This window comes from Anabas testudineus, chromosome 10 (genome assembly GCF_900324465.2).
Source record: "Anabas testudineus chromosome 10, fAnaTes1.2, whole genome shotgun sequence".
Classification (NCBI taxonomy): domain Eukaryota; kingdom Metazoa; phylum Chordata; class Actinopteri; order Anabantiformes; family Anabantidae; genus Anabas; species Anabas testudineus.
This window is the reverse complement of record NC_046619.1, coordinates 16,797,494-16,823,377: the sequence shown is the minus strand read 5'-3', so window position 1 is coordinate 16,823,377 and position 25,884 is coordinate 16,797,494. Positions and strand designations below refer to the sequence as shown.

Sequence of the window (25,884 nt, the reverse complement as noted above, 5' to 3'; positions counted from 1 at the left end):
CTGTTGTTCGAATGGGTCAAGGTGAGATGGGTACAGTCAAAGAGAGCCAAAATAAGCATCAAGGAACAGGCAGAGTGTCTTTGAATTAAATCCTGCAGACTTCTAAAACATCACTACTGAAATACTGTCTCTGTAAGGCTGCAATGCTTTTTTGGTGGAAGCAATTTAAGGGCTGATAATAAATATTTAAGGAGAGTAGGTTGATGGTTGTGGTACCTAGGACAAAAATCGTTATGAATAAAGATATGAATATCAGAAAGAATAGAGGCTTTAAGGCTGAGCGTGTCTTTACAGACGATGACAGAGGCGTTGCACAGAGTAAATGCAAATATGTTGGCTTATTCCCATCAGAAGATGGCTCACAGTAATGATGAGGGGGGTGGAGAAAGGCAAGTAGAGCCAGAAGGGTGAAGAGCTGGCTGCCAAACAACAATAAAAAGAACTTGTGTGTGATAGATCAAGCTGTGAGAGGAAGATGAAGGGCAAACTAGGGTCAGATAGATAGAAATCCTCTGTGATCTCCCCCATCTTTCACAAATACCGTCTGTGGCGTTACAGGAGACGCTGAGGGAACACAGACGGCCCAGAGGTTAGAAAATACACAGAAAGAAAAAGCTTACAGAAAGAAAGAAAGAACCTGACGAGGAAACATCGAGGGAAGGAAGTAGACATGGATAGTTACACAGATACAAACATGTAAAAAGGCCACATATACCTTGTATGTAGAACACAAATCTGTTATTACAGTGGTCTCCTTGAAACTGGCTTGTGCCTCCTGTTGTGTCTTACTGTCTGTCCAAGTGTTGCTAATTGTTCCACTGTTGTTGTCTGTAAGCAGTGCATCTGCAGGGTGGAGTTGGTGCACAGGTGTTGTCTGACGTTGTTTAAAGTGATGTGACCTGATGTAAGTGATGTCCATACAACTGTTTTTGTTGCTTTAACACATTTGTTGACGTTTTTATGTCTCTTTGGGGTCATTTTGTGTCTGTAGTCACAACAAGAAACGATAGCAGTCATTTCAAACTAGGGCTCTAATCCACTCGCCCACCCCTGCTGGCACCCGGGTCTATGCTCGGTGGGCCCCTACAGTAATCCATGCATGGAAGTAGTGTCTTGCTAGACATCTGGATATGGCTAGTTGACCCCTGGAGCCTCTGTGATATGGCTGGCTGAACACATTGGGCTCCACTGCTAAACCAATTGAGATAGAGGCTGGTGATGGTGGGAAAGGAGGTGAGGTGGGAAAGCTATGGGCTTTAGGTGTGAAGTGAGCCTTTCTCACATTTATCATGGTCAGCTGGAGCCCTGAATGAACCTGAGCAGCCGCCCTACCTGCTCTTTACTGCAGCTTAAAGATGATGGAACGCCAAAAGCCACTGGGGCTTCCTAGGTGAACACTGCAGGACGATATAGATTACTGGAGAAAGCGTACAGAGGAATACATGAGGGAATGTATTTCAGACTAACACACCAATACTTTAAACTGTTTCACTTGTCTGCTGAAGCTCACTGGCTTTTGCCTCGCTCCTAAAAATCAATTAAAGAGCAGATTTACCAAGCATTATAGTAGTGTGACGACTGATGAGTATTTAAAAATCTCTCTGCCTCTCTGTGTGTCTCCTCTGCGATGGATCAATAACTCTTTTACACTGTCTATAATTGAAATGCAGGGAGCCTTGGGTGATTTAGTTGGCTTTAATTTCCTTGTTCGTTATGAATACAAATATAAGCTCAAGGACATCAGAGCTTCATTCATTTACAAATGTGCACAGACACATGCAAATATTAAGTGAGATGTACTGTACTTCATTTACATTACACAGTATAGAACATTTCACTTCTGTATCCACACATAAACAGCGTTAGGGCTGGACGTTATAATTATTATGATCTAATTATCTAATGTTTTGGTCTATAAAATTGAAGAAACAAGGACTGCTTGTTTCTGTAATTGCTTCCAAAAAGCAAATTGTCATGACACTGAATCCAGTAAATTAGATTTTTGTCTTGAAAGATAAAAAAAATGATAAAATTTTTATCAATTCAGCTTTGAAGTGCATGCATAATATTTAAGAGACCATAAACTCTTTATAAATTTAGGAACTAAATGAAATATAATATGCTCAGTAAGTGCATGATTATGCAGCTAGCAAATTCAAAGCAATCTGCCTAGTGTGCAAATCTGTGCAGGTTCCAATTTAATAAAAGGCAAAAAGGTACTAACCATTTCCCATCTCTCCCCCTACTTTAGCGCGGCACCTGCACACTTTAGCCTCAGAGAAAGGTGAAATTACAAGGGAAAGAGGGGAAAGTGGCAGCAGCATGGTAAGATGAGGAGGAAAGAGCAAAAAGAGAGCAGGACCTTGTTAAAAACCCCTCTGTGACAGTCAAGGAAAGGCTGCAGCTCAGAGTCATTAAATGCTGCAGAGAGTGACTGAAAAAAAAATGTACGGACAATAAGAGAGGGTTTCAGAGGTGGGTGCTGCAAAACAAGCCCAGAAGTGCTGGTTTGGAAATGGAAGATCAAGTAGTAGCTACTGACAGTCATCACTTCTCCATAATGTTTTAAAACCTGTTATTTAATAGCTGTCAGAGTCAAGAAACACAGACAGAGATAGAGAGATAAGGTCCTCTATCTAGGAATTGAACTGTGAACATTGAGGTATTACTGTAAGTGTTACTGTACACTACTGCAATACTGAAATAGTCATTGACATTATTATATGTCTGAGCTGCATTGTTTATTAATCTGATGTCAGAAAATCTGCCACAAAAACAAAGCAAGTGACCACAAACTTTTTAAAGCAAGAGAGAAACGTGCACAACCTGCCATTGTTTGAACATAAAAAAAAAAAACTCATCTATAACCTATCTCAACTAATTTTCTCTCTGTTATATCTGCTTTTTAAGATTTCAGTCCTGGCTGATTGATGAGGCCTACGGTTACAGAGTGGAGTTTACCAACACAGCAAACAACCTGTAATCGTCGAGGAGCAACTGGTGAATATGTTCACAGTGTAACTACTTAAATCTTGTATTGCTTTAATAGAAAATAGTCTAGAATAACTGTGATCTGATTTCATGCTGCACACTGTTTAGGTAGTTTGTTTTTTCACACAACAGCAGGGCACTGAAAGGGATTTATCACCATGCTAAGGAGTTGGAAGTGCACAGCCTGTCACCTGCAGCTCACTGTAGCTGGTCATTTTTCTGCAATTACTCAACTGAAAAAATAAAAACTGATGTGTCTGTGTCTGTGCAAACGTCAGTTCACTTTCACTTCGCATTAGCAGAAAATAAGCACAGCTCAGGTACAGCTGTGCAGACTGAACAGTGACACTGTTAAAAAGGAGATAAAACTTGAGAAACATGAGACATGCATGTTTGGCTGTGATTTCCTGTGTACGTAGGTAATCTGAATCCATGCTCCTGCACTCTTCTCCTTCTTCTTGACTCTAGAGTCACTGATGTGAAAGTGCATTTGTTAACTGGGAGGACAGTACCGCAAATTGTAAAACAACAAGTGCTACGACAGTGATGGAAACACAAAGACAGTTATTTGTGACTTTCTCACGCTCCACAAACAGATAAATCACTGGAGCTTTTGACCTCTGTAGCATCAAAAATATTTTTATTTCATTGAGCCTTCAATGATTCAATCCTTGTCGAATTTTCAGTCACGGACACCAAGTCTGGCAAATAGCGCACATGAATAATTCAACAGCTAAAGCATCCTATCAAAGCAACTAGCTCCTCTGGTGTTTGGATGCCATCTCAGAGAGTGATTTAAATCCAACAGTCACCACACGCTTAATGAATAAGAGTGTAGATAAAATAGATCAACAGCCTTTACATTTGGAAATAAGCCTTCTGATCCTTACAATCTCCAGGCACCACTCAGGGTTGGAGAAAGCGTCCAGTCTGATTTCAATGCAGGTGGAGCATCTCCAATACAATTCTCTGCACAGTCATCTCTCAAAGAGTTCTCTCACACTTTTACATATTAAAAACACTCCCCAGACGCCAAATATATTCCTCTGCCGAAATACTTTTCCTGTGGTGTCAATCCAATGGGAATTCAGCATTCGTTTTCTAGTTAGTGTCACATGATGATGAACTTCACATCACGTTGTTTGACTTTACTAAGACTGAAAATCCTCCTCCACAATGCCGATGTAAAGAAGAAGATGACACTTTTACTGGCTAGGAGAAAAAAAATATGTTAGCTTAACATTTTAGTGGCATAAATGACATGCTTCAAACAAGATGTACCTGAATTACTCAGGTTCAGTGTTTCTAGTTTGACTATTTGGATGAAAACGCAAAGTTATATCTGCGCTTCTGTTTTTCCGCTGCTTTTAACAAGGGCTGCAAAAGGAATACGCTTCTAATCCATGAAAACGCTGACAAAGATGGAGTCGTCTTTGCAAGCTTTTGAGTGTTTTAGAGCTATTCTACTGTATCAAGGATGGAAATCTAAAGCTGAGCGTCTGGGGAACAAAATCACTGGAGGGATGGGACTCTCATTTGGCTCGAGTCCTTCTGTGGCAGACGTACTCTCCAGGCTGATGGATGAAAGTAGAAACTCATCGCGTGACTAATTATTTATCTTTCCCCTAAGAACTGTTGTGTCTAGGGGTTGAAGATAACACGACCCTCTGCTCTGACCGAGCAGTAAACAAACTCGAGTCATAGAGGCGATTGACTCTCCTCCTTCACATCAGTGTAGAGTAAAGCTGCCATACATGCAGCCCTGACACAAAATGAGGAAGGTTATATTTAAATTGTATTTTATCATGAGAATATATATAAAAAAAAAAAAATCACATTAAAAATAATGAGAACCCACATGTACATGTATTTAACAGGTGACTTCAGATTTGTTGTTTCAGTAAGAATCAAGTTTTAAAATGCAGCAAAAAGCCACACAGCACTGATATTCACACACTTGCAGCATGGATCTCTACTTTACTCTATTGTGTTTATGAAGTACAAGACATGGCCCTTTGCATTATTTTTCTATCCAAAACCATCATGTTGTTATATTGGAAGAGTTATCATCTATGCCGTCCAATAGCAATATCGTTTTGCATGACTACACTTACTGTGGGACAGAAGCCAAGTTCCTTGTTTTATTCTGAAACTAACATCAGACGTGTGTTTTGGCCAAATTAAATGGCTATTTAGGATTATTCTAGTAAAAATATGCCTGTGTCAATGAGGATATCTCCTGGCAGTTGCATGTAGTTTTGTTGCTCGATTTGGCCGAGGACTTGAATTAGGCTGAATCAGCAGCATTTTTGTACAGAACAAAAACTCCCCCATATTTTACAGGGTAATTGCTCAAGAAAAGCTTCACAGCCAGTATGGAAACAAAGAAGACTGTTAATAGAAACCAGTTAACTCTTTCAATGAACATTAGTCACATCTAGGAGTGGACGGGGGTGTTCATACACCTTTGTTTATATATCATATGTATAAATTATATATATATATATAATATGATGTTGTCCACTCACACAGTTTAGCCTTTAGTCCCAGATTCTCAACATGTTACAGTTCTTCTCTCGGCTGTAGAGACCAGGCTTTGACGTAGAATAAACTCAGTGTAAAACTGAACAGAAACCAGCAGGAGGCATTCAATTCTAATAGGGGAGGTCTGTGTCCTCTACCACTTTGAGCTCTCTAATCTCTTATTCATGTATTCAAGGTGAAAGGGGAGAGGGGCAGATACAAGTGAGAGCCCAAAGGGTCAGAGAACAGAGATGAAGGGGGGAAGAAAACACTGACGGATGAAACATAGAAGGAATGAGAAGACAAAATGGGAGGAGACTCCCTGACTCCCTCTCATCCTTCACAGAACCTATCAGTGCTCCTGCAGAGGAGGCGACAAGAAGGGCCCAAGCCCTGGAGCTTCAGAAAGACAGGGATCAAAACAAACCTTCATCCGATCCAAATGTCGTTTAAATCTTTTATGGTAGCCAAGGCATCGAGGGGAGGTTTTCATAAAAGGTGGCTCAATGGAGCTCTGATTAGAGGTGGCCTGTCATTTTCGGAGAACTGTATTTATGCATATAGTAATTAAAAATGACTACAGAAGATTCTGTTGAGTAACAAAGAAATACTGAGATATGACGATGTGCTAAACCAGGTGTGGAGGCTAATTAAGTTGTCAATGAAAGGTTAGGCACAACATATCTTTTTTTAATTTATCCACCATTTTTTCATATGCTCACACCTACATTACTGCAAGGCACACGTTATGGATCAGCCCACGTGCCGCAGTGGAAACACATTCATGCAACACATGAATGGTGCTAATGCACAGAAACCTACACAGTTCTTTCAGCTGTGAAAAAGACCTTCAAGGATTCAGGAGAGCCATTGTGTGCAAATCCTTGTTTCCTCAGCTGAGAGAGCACGAGACAAGTGTATTTACCGTTTATTATGCAGATGCCATCACTAAGCACCCTCATGTAATGCAAATGCGCACATGTGCCTGCACACAAACTCCCTAAGAATTTAGCATGTTGTGCTGTCTCAGAGCTTTCATTTCATTTGTGCATAAAGGGATTTGTGATGCATAAATCAACAATCAAAGAACAACATGAATAATGCACATTTATTTAAAATAATCACTGCTTTTCTAGCTGTATTTAAACATTTGACATTATGACTGGGACATTTTATGTCTCCGAAAAAGCTATAATGTATTTAGAAGGAGCGGGATCACCATAAATGTGGGAGCCTGTAATGGGTTAACTTGTTCCACTCACATAGGGAAGTGGGAGGAGACCGGCACTTTGACCTTAGTGCTGAAAGTGAAACTAAGAAGGAGAAAAACAGCCGCATGTTTTTCTTACTTTTACTTCTGTGACAGTTTTAACAAAGCCTCCATAAACCAGGTAAAACTGCATTTTATCATGTTCTGTCTTTAATCTAAACTCTACTATGTTGACATTTTAAATGCTGGCAATTATAAAAGTAGACTGACTTAATGCTAACTCTTCCTCTAACTTCATGCTGGCTAACTATTTCTCCTTTTGTTTTCTAGCCATGTCGTGTGCCCGAAGTATGTTGCCTGAGGAGAATTTTCATTGCTCCATCTGTTTGAGTGTGTTCAACAAACCTGTGTCAATTCCCTGTGGGCACAACTTCTGCTATGAATGTATCACAAGCTACTGGGATACTACTCACACCGTCTTCCACTGCCCACTGTGCAAACAGGAGTTTTACAGCAGACCAATGCTTCGGGTTAACCATGTCATTGCTGACATGGCTGAAAAATTCAAGACGGAAAAACCTTCTAGTAGTGCCGAAGAAGCAGGAAAGGGAAATGTGCTGTGTGGTGTCTGTACGGGGCCAAAGCACGAAGCCCTGAAGTCCTGTTTAGTCTGCCTTGTGTCTTATTGTGAAACGCATCTAGAGCCTCATCTGAGAATTTCCGCCTTAAAGAAACACAAGCTGATCCACCCAGTTGAGAACCTGGAGAGCAGAATATGCAAGACGCATGATGAGCCTTTGGAGCTGTTTTGCAGGGTGGATCAAATGTTTATCTGCGAGTCCTGCAAAACCAGTGACCACAAAAACCATAAGATAGTGACTCTAGAGGAAGAGGCTCAACTGAAGAAAGTTCAGCTGGGAACAGAAAAGAAAGGCGCGGATCAGATGATCGAGGATCGTCAGCAGAAAATTCACGAGATTCAAAGGTCAGTGGGGGTCAGCAGAAGTAATGCAATAAAGGCACAATCTTACAACACGCACGTGATGACTGCTGTGTTGGACTACATTAAGAAATGCCAAGCTGAGCTGGCTGAGGTAATTGAGACAAAGCAGAAAAAAAACGAAACAGTGGCAGAAGACTTCATTAAAGAACTGGAGGGAGAAATTATGCAAATAAAGCAGAAAAGCTTGCAGCTTAATCAGGTCTCACTCGCCAGTGACCCCTTCATATTTCTTGAGAATTTCCTCTCTCTTACCATCACTGCGCCTCAGGTTACCGACTGGTCTGACGTGACTCTTAACAGTGACCAGTTTACAGTTCAGGGAGCTCTGGCCAAGCTAGAGACCTTAATTACCAGAGAAATAAGTATGCTGTGTGATCCCGACTTGAAAAAAAAGCAGCGGCACGCTGTCGATGTAACTCTGGATCCTGACACAGCGAACCCTTGTCTCACTGTTTCTGAGGATGGGAAACAGGTCTCACACGGAGACAAGCGGAGAAATGTCCCCAACAAACCAGAGAGATTTGATCGTGTCCTTAACATCTTGGCAAAGGAGGGTTTTTCATCAGGAAAATTTTACTACGAGGTCCAAGTTAAAGACAAAACACAGTGGGATGTGGGCGTAGTGAACCAGTCCATCAACAGGAAGGGGGATATACGACTGAGCCCCAACAATGGATACTGGACTATCTGGCTGAGGAAGGGCCATGAGTTAACAGCCAATGCAGGTCCTGCCATTATTCTAGATGTAAGAGAGGTCCCTCAAAAGGTCGGGGTGTTTGTGGATTGTGACGAGGGAGAGGTTTCCTTCTACAACGTGGATACCAAGGCTAAGATTTTCTCCTTCACTGGCTATAACTTCACAGAGAAGCTCTTTCCATTCTTCAGTCCCTGTTCTAATGATGGCGGCAAAAATGCAGCCCCCTTGATCATTACTCCCGTCAAGTACAACAACTGAGTTTTGATTTTGTTCTCTGGGTTTGTGAAAGAGGCAGAGACAGCACGTTTTTAATCGGTGAACCTCCAGCGTGTCTGTATTCTGGTTGTACCGTTCATCAGTGTCAGTGTTGCGTGTCAATATGTGTCGCCTGTCACGCACCCAGCAGAGTCCCCATGCAGCCATCAGACATTCACCATATGCATATATGCACACATGTCTGTGGGGCACTGATGCTGTTCATCTCCCTGCGTCATGAGCTGGTCATTATCTTTTATACTTTAAAGCTGCTTCTATTTGCAAACATGGTCACACAAATATATTATTTACAGATACTGTAGGGCTGTTTATTCATAATGGACAAATACTGGTCTTATTATTCAGTCCTCCTAATGTGCCTTTGGGAAACAATTCCTTCTCTACAAATTAATGTTATTCAGTTAAAAGTTTAGCTGTTGATTTCTTCTGAATGTTTTTATCATTATGCTGGTTAATTGAGCACGTGAAGCTTAGAAGACAGGGACACTGGAGTTCATCAGATTGGCCTCTCTGAGCAACCAGTAGCTGGATGATGACATTGTATGATACTCAGTTAATAATTACATAATGTTTTAAAACTATGATCATGCATTTTTGACATTATTTAATTAAGTTAAGACAACCTAACAATTTGAAAATTAAACTCAATCCAAAAGAAAAGGAATTTAATTGCAATTGGAAAATGAAGTCAAAATTTTCAGATAATCTACACCATTTATTGTTTTATAAGGTTTTGGTTCTCAAATCTGCTGCTTTCTAGGAATTATTGTAAGTAATTTCTGAAGATGTCACTTTGCGCTCTTTTGTCAGACATTTTAAGGTGAATTGACTTTATGTGATGTTTGACTAAAATAAATGGAGCAAAAAGTTAATAAAGGCAATTTAGGAAGTTTGAAACTGTAATTTCTTCAATTTCTGGGCACACACTTGATAATCACTCCGAGCAATCTAAAAAAAAATCCAGTCAACAATGAAAGTTAATGAACACTTAATCACTTTAATCGGCAATAAAGAGCATCTCTCACTTTGCAGAATATAAACACAGATCTCTTGACACCCTGAGATTCACACAACGTTCAATTTTGTGCAATTTTGTAGCCACCACTTACAAAATAATCCACGACACGACTGCCCCAGTGCAATTGGAAAAAACAAAAATAACGTTAATTCTACCTTTTGCAAACAGGGGAATGGGATATAAATGATTTGGCATGGATAATTGCATGCCATGTCTCAAGAGATAACAGTTTATCAGCAGAATGAGGATAGGGATATGCAGGTGCTAAATAAATTGGAAGCTTGGGTCATAAAAGCATCGCTTTGTGTAGCTGCTATATACAATTCAATTCCGTTTATTTATAGAGCTCCGAATCACAACAAAAAAACATGTCATTGCTCTTTACATGGTAGGGCTGAGTCCTTACAGAATCAGTGACAGCAGGAATTATTACAGGTGAATCTCTTCCAGCAATATCAGGAGCTTTTTAAAAAACGAGGATTATAAACTTCCAAGAGACATAAGCACTGCTTCAGTAGTGCAAACACACAAGATTTTTACTCTAAAGTACTGTAGCGATGTCAAAAGTGTGTTTTGTTTCAGTATTATTGACAACAACTTAATCCCTCTTTTCCATTTTACTGTTTTCACTGTTTTCCTCAAGGACAGAGGAGTAAAGAGCACAATATTTACCCTTCAGGTTTAGTGGAGTAAAAGTAGAAAGTAGTATAAAAGTCTAATTCTAAACATGTTTTATATTTAACTCCAGTATTTGACTATTTACCACTGCCCCTGATCGCAAGCAATGAATCTCTGTATTTGCTGCTTTGTCCGATTTTGTTATCTGTGTCATCTAAATCGGCCTCGTTAACGTTTAATTATTTTTAAGAACACTGGGTTTGTCCAGAAATCTATAAAAAGCAGCAGTCAACTGCATTTTCTGTGTGTAGGCAGAAATATAAGGTCATCTTTCCTCACTATCCTTTCATATTGAGACTGACAAAGGTTAATGTGCGTCACAGTGCACTGTAACTGTTACGTTTTCATTCTTCATGCTTGACTTAAAATAGAGTTTGTTCCTCAAAAGGTCTCAAAATGATCTGTTGAGGTGTAAATATAGTAGCTGTACTTCATTTGAAAAGTGCTCCAGTTTACTACTGTCATGGAAACAGGCTCATTATAAAGACAGCCTGACACTGTGTTCAACAAAGAGAGTTTTACCAGCCTGAGGCTTCTGTGTCAGACATTTTCAAAGTAAAAGCACGGAGCGTGCACTGTTCTGCTGCTATTGCAATACAGGTAATCAGGTGTTGATTTGTGAAGCTAACCAAGAAAGCTTCATACGTAACAGCTATTGATTCAGTCACTGAGTGATGTTGTTCCTCTCCAGCACACCAGCAGCTGGAGAGGCTGCTCATTTCTGCTCACTTGCTTTTGTTCATCCACAACAGAAGCTCAGAGAGAGAAGACCAAGCTGTACAATGCCGATACCAATAGAAAAGAGAGTCTTTGCTATGCATTGTTTGAAAAGAAACACTGGCAAGGACATGTGAAATAGTGGAGTCACCAACCAAAAAACACTTTCCAGTGTTGTAGAATTCATTCATGAGGTTTTCAGGGGTAATTGTTTGTAATTATTTGTAGTATAATGACAACATCGGTTGCATGGTTGGGATATACACCTACAGAACTGTGAACAATTCTGTATTCATTTTGTTACATCTCATTACTGCAGTTTTTTTTTAATACCTGCAGTCTGTTAATAACAATTTCTCAACCTTAAAGTCAGACTCTGACATATTCAGCAGCCTAACGTAAAGTGTGCTGTTTACAGTTTTGAAATGTTTCTGTGTCTGACAGATGGAATTGACCCCTGTGACTAATTACTTGATATGTTTCTACTTATTAATCAGGTCATTATTGAGTTATTATGTTGTTATGATGTTTAATTATTTATTAAATTCATAAATCAATTGTTAATGTTAATATCTCAACATCTAGATGGACTGATACTCGTTCATGGTTCCCTGGTGATTATTCAAGACTTTTAGTTACCTCCTGACATTTCTTCTGCACAGTACACTGGTCTGGGTTGCACTGTATTAATGATATGCTTGACATTATGTGGAAATACAAATAAATCATGTGGTGTGTGGATGTCAGAGTTTCTGCCTTCTGTCAAACAGTATGCGTTTCTAATGAAGTGCCAAATGTAATGAGATCAATCTATCTGTTATGGTCCCCTAATGAGACAAAATCCACATGGCTGGTAATGAGTCGGTGCTCCAGCAGTTGTCTTCAGAGAGCTGCAGGACCTGACCGGAGCTGCAAACGACCTCGACCCAGACAGAATCAGACCCTCTAAGTCAGTAAATCCACAGCGCCAGCTGTTGTAGATATTTATAATTTAGCTTCCAGTCCTTTAGGGAGTGACTTCAAGTTAGCAAGTAGCAACAACTAATTGACAATGGAGTCATAGCCAGCACAGGGAAACACTAATCATCTGTAATCATTGATCTGCCATTACTGGGCCGTGCTCATTAGCTTGACGGAGCAATGCACTGTAGGATTCTGTTGGTACTGGACTATTATTAGCTTTCCAGCTACAGCTACACATGGAAATATACTGTGCAACAACATGTGGTTAATATAACGTTATAGGCTGAGGCGCTTACTCATGAAACAAACAAAAAAAAAAAACTATAATAATAACAATTCAAATTCGTTGCTTCAGAGCTTTGCTTCATCTGCGGAGGTATTATACGGTGAACAAGTCCATGCACATTTATCAATGTCACACCAAGAGCTGATGCTGAGTATTGACCTTGCGACTTAAGCAGAGGAATAAGAGAAAAGAAAAAATGAGAGTACAGCAGAGTCCAGCTGTTCAAACACCAGAAACAACAGGTTTTGAGAGAGTTTCAATTTAAATGTGGCTGTGCTGCTTTAGTAGCACAAAGAAATGGATGCATCAACACTACATCCAGCTAAGGCAAGGCACAGTTTACCTACCACAAAGCTAACGCACCTGATCACTTCAAGACTAGTACCTGCCGATGGCACCGTCATCAGAACAAGAGTATCAAGGTGTTCGTAAAAATCACATAATCATGTCAATATTTACAAACATAATACTGAAAATACTTCAGCTGTGACAATTCTAAGATTTTTGGTTCCACATTATTATAGGTTCAGTTTTTATTATGGCAAATTTTCACTTTACCATTTCAGTTTGTTTCTTGCTATGCAAATACGCAAATAAGTGTTAAAATGATCTTAGGATGAATTTTCCTAAACACAATAAAATAACTATAAAATATATGAACTAAGAGGAGGGTTACTGTGTTTATCATTGTGTTTTTTAAATTTTCATGATCATGGGGAGCGGAAGTAAGGCAGAGAGTAAAGTCATTTTAACACACCACCATGAATAATAATACATTAAATCATGTGAATAATTTCAAAGAATATGATAACACCTTTAATAAAGAGTTCATAAATTGGCTAACGGCAAACATATTGTTAGTTTCATTAGTTTCTCTAAGATGGAAGGAAAAAAACTGGGTGGTTTTGCTAGTGACAGATCAGATTTGTGAAATATGTGTGTGTTTGGGCTTTGATCTGAAGGCTTTCTGACAGGCCAAAATGATAGCCATCCAAATACACACACACACACACACACACACACACACACACACACACACAAACACACACACACACACACACACACACCAAACAAAATGGACTTCATTTATTTCCAGCCATCTGTTTTTGGTTTTGAGAAAAGTTAGAACAGCAACTGGAGAGACCTCTTCCAGAAGACGCTGCTGTGTTTAATAACAACAAAGTGTAAAATGACACTAGGCACATCTGTATTTCTTCATACACAAATTGTGAGCATTACACTGTGCTGAATCTCTGGTATTCAAGAACTTTCTTTGCTGGTGCCAATTGACGCTACTGTTACAAAGGTTGCTTTTGCAAATGTGCCTGCTGCAACTCTTTAGTTCTTTTCAATGGATTTGTACATTTCAAATTCATTCAAGGTAAAAAGGAGCACAAAATGTGGGAAGAAGAAGAAGACACTGAAAGTACAAAGTAAATATGTGGAAAGGTGAATTTAGAATTTCTAAAGTGTCCTTGGTTGTATTATCAGCGAAAAAGAAAATGGCAGCACCATGATGGAAAGAAGCAGGTAAAGGAAAAAGACAAAAGGGTTGTTGACTTGTCTTGCAAGGTGTTATGTATTTCACTCAAAGTGATTTTTCATTTTTTATTTAATTTCTTATTTTATTTTGGCATAGAAAAGTGACTTCTCACGACTTGTTGAGTAACCAGGTGTGGAGGAAACTGCATAAGGCTGAGGTGCACCTCCACAAAGGGGCACGAGATAACAGTGTTAAAATGTGTCTTGATAAACGGGAACTGTGTGTGACTTACTTTTATGAAAATGTCACTGTTCTGACCTTTTTTATGTTCATCAATAAAAAAACCCATACATTACCTGGGGAATTATAGAAATCACTTCAGAACCTGACTCAGAATCACGTAGCTTGTCTTCAGTATTAAAGTTATATTTGGAACAGAGACATAGCTAACATTGAATTATACATACTAATATAATACATAATACATATACTTATACATACTTTAAAGCCCTAGTAAGCAAGATTTGGTACTTTATTTTCCTATTTGGCTTCACCTGTAGTTGCTGAGTGCATACAGTAAATACCAGGCGCACTTCTTTTCCTAATAAAAGGAGGATGGTTGTAAAGCAGTTACCCGTGATGCTCTGAGGATGTGGTTCAACTCTTGCTTCGTCCTGTGTTTCGTTGCTTGGTTGCATATACACTCTGCTTTAAAAGTATTAGAAAAGTGAGGCCATGTCCTTGACTTTTGCTTTAGACTGAAAATATTTGGGTTTGACATCAAAAGATGAATATGTCAGCTTTTATTTTCAGGTGTTTAAAACTGGATCCAATACACAACTTAGAAAATAGCAGAAGACTTCATAAACAAAAGTACAGACGACACCAGAAGATGCAAACCACTCATTAGCAAGGTGTCCAGGATGAAATATTCCAAAAACACTTGAACCCTATAGAGCGTTTTACCTGCTAAAGAAAAGACTGAAGGGAGAAACCACCCAAGACATGCAAGAACTGAAAGGGGCTGCAGTAAAAAGCGTAGAAAAGCATCACAAAAGAAGAATAAAAAAATTAGTGTGGTGGTGTTAAAAGGTCCCAGGCTTGATGCAGTTATTGAAAGCAAAGGATTTGTAACGAAATATTACATTTTATTCACTTTTGCTCACATGAAAAATGGATGGGTTCAAACAAAATGTGCTTCTTCTTCTTCTTCTAAGTTGTTTTTTTTTTTTAATTCCAGAAGTAAATGGCTGGAAATAAAAGCTAAAATGTGGATCTTTTGTCTCATATTCATCATTTGATGTTCAAACTAAATACTAAAGTAAGGTGTAGTGATATTTAGAGAATGTGTGAAGAAATAAGTGCAACAATTTGAAAAGCTCAACAAAAGTATATTTCGTTTGCTTAGGTATCAAAGGCATGGCGCACACTGTTGTTAAAATGTGCATGGTCCAACGTCTTTACAGCTAACTAACAGTTGATACTGTATTTAAGTTTGCAGGGAAAGTAAATGCTAAAATTTAGGTTAAATAATATTCTGCTCAGACAAGTCAGCAACATTAAAATTGCAAGACTGAAGACATCAGATGCTTTTTGAAGTAGTAGAAGTATTTACTGTTTAGTGCCATCCCTCCATCTCTAGTGTGTAAATAGCAGAATTAATTTGGTCATGAAGACATGGTTATTATAAGGTAAACTAAGCAATTTAGACTTTAGTAATCGACAGGCATCCAAAATTCGCCACATGTCTTAAACATGGCATGGATGTGGGTGTCACTGGGCCGTCCAACTCCGCCTTCCTGCCCTTAACTTACATAGTGGTAACACTAGCCAGCAGTTGAGAAGGGAAGAAACATGGCTCATGTGCAATTTGAGCTAACATATCTCTGCCTCTGGGAATTAAATCTGTAATAGCACCAACGACACGCAGACATTGTCTTTAATGGAGTTGTTGACAACGTCTCACAGAGGAGATAAACAAGCCACTGGCTGACCAGTGCGAAGCTCCACATGCCATGTTTAACTAGAAGCACCCCCAGTCAGTTAGCTCTTCTCTGCAAATACTGCCATTAGTTAATTTGGAGCTCCCTTGTATCTCTGCCAGTTTATAAATCCAGACCAATTAGTGTCTCCCCAACAGATGAGGACAAGGAGCAACACCTCTTTGTCTTAAGGGCCCTCTAGCTTCTACTGTTCATAATATAATTAATTAGAAAGCCCTTCTTTAATTAGACAAAGCGCTGGTCCTGATTAAAATTAGGCTCACTGGGTGCATGTTTGCACATATCACCCACATCTTCACCAGATAATATTTTGTGTATAACTGATCAATATGTGTGAAAGAGACAAAGGCATGCGTGTTTTTGATAGACGGGATTGTTGGCACAGTGAACGGCAGGCGGATGTAAAATCTCCACCGTGCAGCTTCCTGGTTTCAGTTGCGTGACCTCCAAAGTCAAAGACAGTCCAGACAAGCGGAGCCGCAGGCTACAGCAAGCTAATCAAAAACACCAAAGACGGAACAAGGCTACCTTTTTCCAGACTGTCTCAAAATAACAGGATTATAGTTTATCTCTCAGCAGCAGTTATTTGATGCTTGTAGCATTTAAATTACATTCCAATGTGAGACAGCGTGAGCGACTGTAATTCCAGGTGGAACAACATGTAGCACGACACAGAATCATACTGAAGGTTTGTTGCAAAACCAGTGAGAGCAAGTTTTCTTTACTCTTTAGTGCAACAAGGGTTGTGAGGCAGCAGTGTCAGTACCTGGAGGCTAGTTCTCATCCTGGGTCCTAAAAATGCAGCAACGAGAGCCGTGTAGGATGGAATCACACGGCGAGCACCCCGTCACAAATTCAAAAAGCACTTCAAAACACTAATGTAATGTAGAAAAGACACAAGATCCATGAAAAATGGTCCCTTGGATGTACAGAATGCCTTCTGTCTCAGGGCGACTTTTGAAATTTAGGAGAAACATATCAGAACAAATCAGACAATCTAGAAACTAAAATGAGCTGATTTAAGTATCACAGTTTTGTCTTGGAGCAGTGGAAGAGTGAGTTTTGAGTGGTAATATTTTCCTCCTAGTCTAAGCCCGGATGAGAATTCAGTGAGAGCTTGTGGAGAGCTCTTTATTTGCTCTGTCTGAGCTCAGCATGAGATGCATGAATCACGCTCGGATGAGAATAGATTGAAATCCTAGAGAGACTTCTGTGATCCCTCTGCCTGAGATCAAAAAGAGATGCAGAAGTTGAGAGAATGTGAGAATTATTTTAGAGACCGATTAAAAAATTGATTCAATCTCATTTGATCATTTGATAGTTAAAGGGAGGTTAACTTAAAACACTGTGTGTCATTTTGTTCTGGAGGAAAATCGTCAAACAGGAGGAACAAGCCACAGTTGCATTTTGTTTTCACGCAGACCTCAGAGTTGTTGAAGAGAAATGAATGAAATATTTTCAAATTTTCTTTTCCACTTGGGGAAAGCGCATGGGTGAAGTTACCCACACACACCCACAGCGGCAGAAACAAAAACACTGAAAGCAAGATCCATCTGTTATTAGACAATCAACAAAACCAGTCGACACCAGGCATTAACCATTTCATTTGAATATAACCCATTTACACATATTTCTTTCCCCAATTAGAAAAACTCTAAAGGTTAGAAGCCCTACTTGACTATGATTTAATGGGGATATGTCCAGTTCCTTGGTAATGAATCTCACCTGTCTCATGAAAACACCACCACACCTGCCATAGTAATGAAGAATATTGACAAATGTCTGTCAAAATAGAGACAGATAGACACACCAAGATATATAATTAGAGGATTAATGTGAAAAACAACTGATCAAAATCAATAGACCGGGTTTGCATTTCAGCAATATCCAAAAAAGTTAGAATCTGGGAGCCGGAAGACGAGAAATGATGAGGTAGAAAAATTATATATAAATAAACAACAAGAAAGAACAACTTGAAAAGTTGCACTAAATCTCAATAAGACATTTTTATCTCGAGATGCTGGAGTTGAGTTTGTAGATCTTATCTGAAATGCATTATTAATGTGGGCGAACTGTCTATATACACACACACACACACACACACACACACACACACACACACACACACACACACACACAGATTCATAATAATATGAAAGAGCTTCAATGCAAATCAGCCACATCTGCCTAATGGTTTTGAGCCCATATTCTGTTCTATAAATACTTTAATTTTCACCTGCTCATTTTCTCATCATGCGGTTCCTTAAAAAGGAGCAATAAATAAAAGTCACATCCTTGAATAATGCGCACATCAGTCAAGTGGAGCATATTTTCAAATCTCAGAATGACAAGCAAATGAGCTCTTAAAAGGAAATTTAGAGAAACATATTATTGCTTTTTGTACAGACACACCGAGGAAGGCCTGGAGCGTCAGGTCCATACTAATGCAACCCTTAACTCACACCTGTTTTTGGTTGAATAGTGTGGGTGTGGATAGGGATTGATGAGTGATGCTTTCAGGCCCTGTCAGCTTTATTGATCTCTCACAGAGCAGAGAAACTCATGTCCAGCTCTCCGTCTCATACAACATGATCCCGATTACTTAGAAATGCATGTTTGATGCTTGTGTGTGTTACTTGTCCCTTGAATTAAGCTGCATGTGTTTATAAGCATGAGTAAGAAATCACATCACTCTCTCCACTCACAAATTATCATGATGTATGTTTTTATTTTTATTCTTTAAATGTATATAATTTACGAGATGTGCTGCAATAAAAGGTCAAAATGATTCATTCAAATGTGATCTCTCAGCTTCCTTTTGACATTAACATCTCTCTATAGGCTTTATAATTTTAATTTATTTCTTAATCAATAATTCAGTTTACATGTAGTTGGCCTATCTGTTATGCCCTTGGAGAGAATCTATCAGATGATCAGCAGCTCATTTGCTCTTTTTCTTATGTTTTCTTTTTCAAATAAAGATATTTTAGAGCTTCTCTGTGTCCTGTTGTAAAAACAAAACTAATACTTTGTAGGAGACTTATACGGTATATACTGTATAATAGAAAGAGGCTACATTAATAAAGCTCTGTTTTATTTACACTGGTATTAAAACGCGTCTCCACCATATTTGTATATTACCTTTATCTCTGAAAAGATATTTACTGTTTAATATTTACTGACAAGTTTCCCGTTTGATTCATGCTCGGGTCTGTGTGCAGGAGTTTAAATACTTCCTTTCTTTGTGTGAATTACATTATAATAAATCATGCATTGCTGTATATGTGGCAAAGCTGACAACAATTTATTCTCCATCCATTTTGCATACAAACTTTATTTGTATATTAAATGCTCTCCAATTATGAACCCAACTGTATGCCAGTGTAACTCTCATACACATGATCAAACACCGCCCTGTGTTAGATTCCTAATTTCTGACAATTGGCGTAAAAAACTACTTTATTTGCAGGTGACATGTTTACACTGCTTCATTCAGGTCTCTCTATATTGCTTTTTTATCTGTGTCAACTATTGCACATCAGGATGCACAGCAGATGCTGACATAAGATTGTCTTCATGCATTTATGTATGTGACTCTAGTCTATATATCCCTGTTATGTCTCTGTTCCATATATTGAACAGGACCAGGACTATAATATGTTTACAAGGAATTATAATAGTTGCATTCCTTTAGATGAGTATCTTCCCCATTCACTATTAGACAAAGACAGATGGAGCCTTTCTCTGCACCGTCTTTCACCAATCTGTCAGGTGTTTCAGTGGCTTCTCCTATCTCCATCTATATAGAGCATGTTTTTTATGCAAGTGTATCCATATCCATCTATCTGTCTATGCTTTAGTTCTTTCTGCAATAATCTGGGTTTTGTGCAGGTGCTCTTTGTGCCGGCAGTCTTTCTAAATAAATGGTGCAGCAGAGGTTTAATGGTTTCAGAAACAGTCGTAAAGCTTTTCCTTACAGCTGTACAGTACAACTGGGAAAAAACAGACCAGGAATACGTCACCTTTATGGGAATTACAATCTATGGGCCGTCTAAACTGTTGATATTAGAAGTATTAGTCAACAACAATGTGTTTGTCTACTACAGCTAACAGAGTGAAGTCATAATTTTCTGCTATGGAGAAAAAAAGAGATGCTAGCTAGAACCTCGGCTATCTTTGGATTTAGCCACATGTAGGTTGTTATATTTGTAGGTAACTGAAGACACAAACATAATATTGTCACAGTGCAAAGCAATCTGCAGCAGTGGCTGGAACAGCTAGTATTTTTAGTTTAGTACCTCAAGGTTTTCAGTTTACAATCACATAAGACAAAGAAAGAAAGTGAAAACTGAGAGAATGAAATGTTTTAAATAAACAGACTAAGACAAAATTATTTAAATAGTTGATTATCGTTCTGTTTATGGACTAAATGTTTAATCACCACTAATTCCAGCTGGTAGTTTTCTATCAAAGCAAACACATGTGTGCACCTTACATGCATGAAACAAACAACAACAACAACAAAATCAACACTTTTTTTACATTTGGGATGAGCTGCACTCTCCACTGACAGAAACACAGGCGCAATTTCATGCCAAAATGATGATCAAAATTGCAGTGCACCACCTGATACACAAACACCATTACAACAGTAGCATTTCGCTGCACACTTAGCGTATAAACACACCAATAATTAGGGTAAGAACAAATCAGCGTGCGTAGTATTTCTGTTTTAAGCATCACCAGAGAGCAGAGGTGCTGTAATCTAAAGTGTGTGACACCAAAAACGTGTTTATTTACAGTACTGTCTCTGAGCACAGTCCTTCGTACTGACTGTGAAAACAGAATCCTTATCAAAACCTTCCTCTGACAGTACATGTGAATACTAATGTTCACGCATGCTTGAGCATGCACCTGTATTTCTCCCCAAAAAGTCCTCTGCCTCTTTGTTGTCTGTGTAAGGCTGCTGTCTGGGGTTACATCAAACACACCCACACACACCCTTTTCACTGACTGCATCAGTATTTCCTTCCCGAGATGTCTGCAGCCCATCAACATCCATCTGTCTGGCATTTCTCTCTCCTCTCTCTCTCTCTCTCTGTGGTACCACACAGACCCAGCAAAGTGTCAGTTCATCTTCTTTTGCTGATTTGATATTACTGCTGTCAGTCTACCAGCTCATCTGTGACAACTTTTATCCAAGACATTCAAAAGCACAAAGAGACGAAACATGACGACTCAAAGATGAGAGTTTGTGAAACAGACAGAAAGAGAGGAAGACAGAGTAGGCATGAGTGCAAGGGTGCTGCACAAAATTCTGGGCCTTCAAAACACCATGTAGCAGTGCATGCCCCACCCTGATGTGTCTAACACAAAACAGCACCCTCTTACCACTCTGGTAATTGTTGTTTTTAGCATTTTGGAGCATTGTGTGGATGTGTTTTTGTACCTACTCTTCATCTGAGTCCAGGCAGATGGATGTGTATGTATTTTATCCAAAGGTCTCAATCTGAATCGCCTACACTGCAGGGTAATGTTACCAGGACTGGAGGTGGGGAGACATATTTTCCCAGGGAACACCCTGCAAGGAAGCCACATGGGGTTATGGTGGTGCACTGCCTGAACAAACACATAAATCTGTGCAGTAGTTTAATCAGCAATTACAAACTGTTCAAAGTCAGTTTCAAGCAGCAGTTTTCAGCTTCTAAAATGCATCCAAATATATTTTCTACATACAAAAGGATGCATGAAATTATTTTGCAGTATAAAGTCCTGACTGAAATTTCTCATTGTCTCATAAATATTTTCAAGATGCTTGAAGCAGAAAGTAATAAAATAGCACATTTAGTGAATAATTAATGTGGCAACATAAAGAACAATTCCATTTCCATGAATGTGTTTTCTGATAAAGCTCATATCAATTTTATATTCACCAACCTTCTTCTCCAGTGAAGTAAGTACACCGCTTTCCTTTTTGCATGTCATAAGTTCACTTAATTAAACCGCTATGCCAATGGATGGAAACCACAATGTGCAGTGGCTCTAGTGCTGAATAAACTAAATTAGTGTCACAACAAAAAAATAATTATTAATACTGATTAAGCCACATTATCTCAAATTATCAATTTTATAACCATCCCCTTAGGTTACAACTTCAAATTGCTTCCAAGTTGCACAAACGCATCAAACCCCAGAATATTTATTATCACCTATGACAGTTACTCTCTCACTCTGCATGGAGCTTGCAAAGTGTTCGCAGGCAGCTCAAATGGCAGTAAATAATTATGAAATACTCAAAACATCGGCACAAGCTGGTTTTTGTGGATAGGACTGAAAACGAGGTACAACACAGCATCACCTGTGCAATACTATAAAAATCATGCAACAATACAATAAAAGGCCCCATTTAGAGATGAATATCAATATCATGTTCTTAATAAAACAATAATATTGTGATGTTTCATGGAACTCAAAGACAAAAACGTCATGTTACATGTATACGTACACTATGAGAATTTATTTTTTTATTGAATGAAATCTGAGGACGGAGAGTCTGACAAGGATAAATAAAACATTTTCAGCAAGAGATACGTCCTTGAGTTTGCATAAGTCCATATCACGTTTGCACATCATCTGGACAATGAAATCCACCCAATATTGTTCTTTGCAAAAATGCTGCAGCTCTATGAGCGTTTAGCAGCACTAACAGGAATGAGAGACAATAGAGAGGTGACTAGTTACAGAAACCCACTTGAACCACCAGTCATTAAAAACACCGTGTAACAGTAACTGATCTAATCTGAATAATGGGCTGCACAAATCCATGGACAGCGCAGGATAACGTCTGCTGAATATGACACCGCCTTTTGTCGATAAGAGGAGTCAATGCTAGACCACAAGCCAGCACAAAATAATTATAAAGAGGGAGAGTCCAACTAAAAATGGCTATATCTTCGACCTCTGGCGGTTCTGATCTGACTTTGTAAATGCATAAATAATAAATGCACTATAATGTATCAGAGCCTCCCCCTCTCATACCACCTGATGGTTGGGTTGAAAGATAGCTTATTGTAAAATGTCCATGACTAAATAGACTAAGCAGCGAATGCCTGATGCCAGGTCCTCCTGAAGGATGCTGAGGTGTTTTGAAACCAGATGGGATATGCAATCCCTTAAGTCCCTGCACCAAGTCTGCCCTGAAGTCTCATCTCAGTGGAACATGCCTGGAATACCTATAAAAGGAGGCATCAACGAGACAGTGTTATCACACGTCTGCTGGCAGTGAAGAAGCCTTGAAACAAGCTCCTCTGAGCTCCTTACCAAATTCTAGTAGGGTGGTCCCAGTCACCTTGTGAGGCAAACTAACTACCCAAAGCATATGACCATAGGTACACATTAGAACACAATACATCAATATTATAGAACTATTTGCAGCATAAAGCAATTCAAGAATATTAACTAAAAAGTTGAAAGGAAGGGTCTGGATGCACGGCTGCATTAATGAGCTCCAACGTCATTTGCACCTTATTTAATCAAGTTGGATGGTCGTGCATAATGGCACTGTGCTCAAATCTGAGGCCTTAAAAAGCTGCAGAGATTTAATGAAGCAAACTTTTCACAACACATAACACAGCTGTGGACGACAGATGCTGCTGGAATCATTCATTTTCATTAATACACTGATACACACTGCATTACATAGTTCCTCCTCTAATCACATTAATAGTTAAGATAATAGTTCTTCTGAAATTTAATGAAGTAGAAAGCTGCATGAAAAGAAAATACTGATGTAATGATAATAATCTTTTAGACAGTTTGACTAGTTAAAGATCTTCAACCGACATTCATAGTTTTCAGAGTTAAGCTCTTATTCATACAATATTTCGGGCTGACATATAGGATACTCTCATGAAGGACTGTTTCCTGAGAACTGAATGTTTATGGACACCAAATAAATCAAATAAACTGTGAAACATGTCAAAGGAAGCGGTGTCACCTCATTACAGTTTTACACCAGGTTCTCTTTCTCCTCTTCTCCTTGTTAAAATGACGTGTGGTGTAATATTTCCACACTAGACCAATTTCTCTACTGCACAATTTGTCTGCTCCGTGAAGCCGTTTCTTTCGGCGTAAATTAGCTGTGTAAATACATAGATCATTGGATCTTGTTATGAACATATGAGCTGGTTTAACAGCAGAAAATTGGCACACATTAGTAGGTGAAGTCATGTGCATCTGGAAGTGTCTGTCCGAGAGAGAGCAGAGAGAGAGAACCGGTGGCGTGAGGGCAGCGTAGCTATAACTGCCTCAGCCAACCATAAAACACATCTACCATACATAACTGTGTTCATCCATCTGAGGCAGATAAAGGTACACTCAAAGACATAAAATATTTACACATCATTGAGTGAACTTGATTCCGTTTTTTCTTTTTTACATAATTTCCCACAGAGCCTCTGGACTTATTTGTCCACACAGCTCGGAGGATTTGACTTGAAAATACAGTGGAGGAATTTGAATGAATGCACAAATTCAGACTTGACTTGGTCTTTGAAAATATGAGACAGAACATCCTCTATTCAACTCCACTCCTCATAAATATACACTATGAATCAATTTAAAACCCAATTCATACAGTCTGATGGTAATGTAGGCGCAAAGATAATTATATGTTTATCCATACAGGCACATATCAGGAGGGGATGCAGGGAGAAAAATTCTGTCAACACAAATTTGCTTCAAACCTTCAGTTTAGGGTATTTCTGTGTGCAGCAGCGGACATGCTCTTCTCAACAGCAAAATCAACGACATTAGGCTTCTCTTCTGCTACTTTTACTCTCAAAGGGGTAATTTGTTATTTCAAGGTTAGAGCTTTTATTTGCTCTCCATATTCCAGTTGATGATGTAAATACTTGACCTGACTTGAAGGTGGCCACAGAACAGAAAGTGTATTCTTCTCCTAAATTGAATGCAGACACCATGCCCTTGCCTATTATCAGTCAGGCTGTGTTCTCCGCTCACGCTTTATGTCATTATGAAAACTCTTCCGCAATAGAAGCCTTTATCAACTCTAACACTGAAACGATGGATACAATAGAAAGCGGCAACACCTTTTCAAGATTTCAATAATCACATATTTAAAACTGGGATCAAAATTTAATTTCTTTCTATACCCAAAAGACACAGACGTACACGTTATCATTTTGCAAAGGCACATAATGAAATGAAATCCACTTTTAGACTCTCTAATCATGGAGTCCTAACGCTTTATTTCAGTGCACCGTTAGGTAAAGGGGCATAAAATTAATACGTCAAGTCATTTTTAATCAGCAAATTGTCTGAAGGCCACTATTTGCAATAAGTTCCTCTGAGGGGTCTTAACCTTTAACAGAGAGGCTGAAATGAAACATGATGAACCGTCATCACTCGAATTAGCTGCTTCCAGTTTTGTTAACAAAGACAATCAGGAAGAGGGTGACAGAGCCAATGACTGTCATGCGTTTTGTAAAACAATTCAATCGGACACAGAAGGGGTCACGCTGCAGTGTGGCCACACACATTCATCTACCGAGTGGCCATACATTTCCAAGTTGGCTCACATGGTCATATTCAAGAGACACATTTCTTGTTGTGTCATGTGTAGCTCTAAGATTAACGTCCTCTCACCTGCAGCACCTACGTTGGCACATTTGGAAGTTTGTCCTTGAAACGCCGTCATAAGCGTCAGTAGGTGAGAGCAGATTTGAATAGAGAAGTCAGGCACTGGAACCCATTATAGCTCTATTCATAGTCCAGCTAAATGACCCATTAGTGAAGGTTGCAGGTGTGTGGCTATAAGATGAAGCTCGTCATTAAACTAGCAGACTATGCCGAATGACAGATGACCCCAGCAGATGAATAAACAATGCGTCTGACTGTTTCGGATCAGCAATAGCTGCTTCGGCACACTGAGCACGTGAAGCATCTTCCTGAGGATATGAACCTGACTTTTCACTGCTGGGTTATTTTTAGTAGCACAAACAATAAGAGGATAAGT

At 39.1% G+C, this 25,884-nt stretch overlaps 1 protein-coding gene across 1 annotated transcript; it reads left to right on the top strand.

Annotated features, from left to right (window-relative positions):
- Positions 1 to 6,813: 6,813 nt before the first annotated feature.
- LOC113160804 (zinc-binding protein A33-like) lies at positions 6,814 to 11,853 on the top strand. Its single transcript, XM_026358234.1, has 2 exons — positions 6,814 to 6,905; positions 7,055 to 11,853. The coding sequence occupies exon 2, from the start codon at positions 7,057 to 7,059 to the stop codon at positions 8,680 to 8,682; it is 1,626 nt and encodes a 541-aa protein (XP_026214019.1). The 5' UTR covers positions 6,814 to 6,905; positions 7,055 to 7,056; the 3' UTR covers positions 8,683 to 11,853.
- The last annotated feature ends 14,031 nt before the right edge of the window (positions 11,854 to 25,884 follow it).

Coding starts and splice junctions, on each gene's coding strand:
- LOC113160804 (XM_026358234.1), top strand. CDS start 7,057: ATGTCGTGTGCCCGAAGTATGTTGCCTGAGGAGAATTTTCATTGCTCC.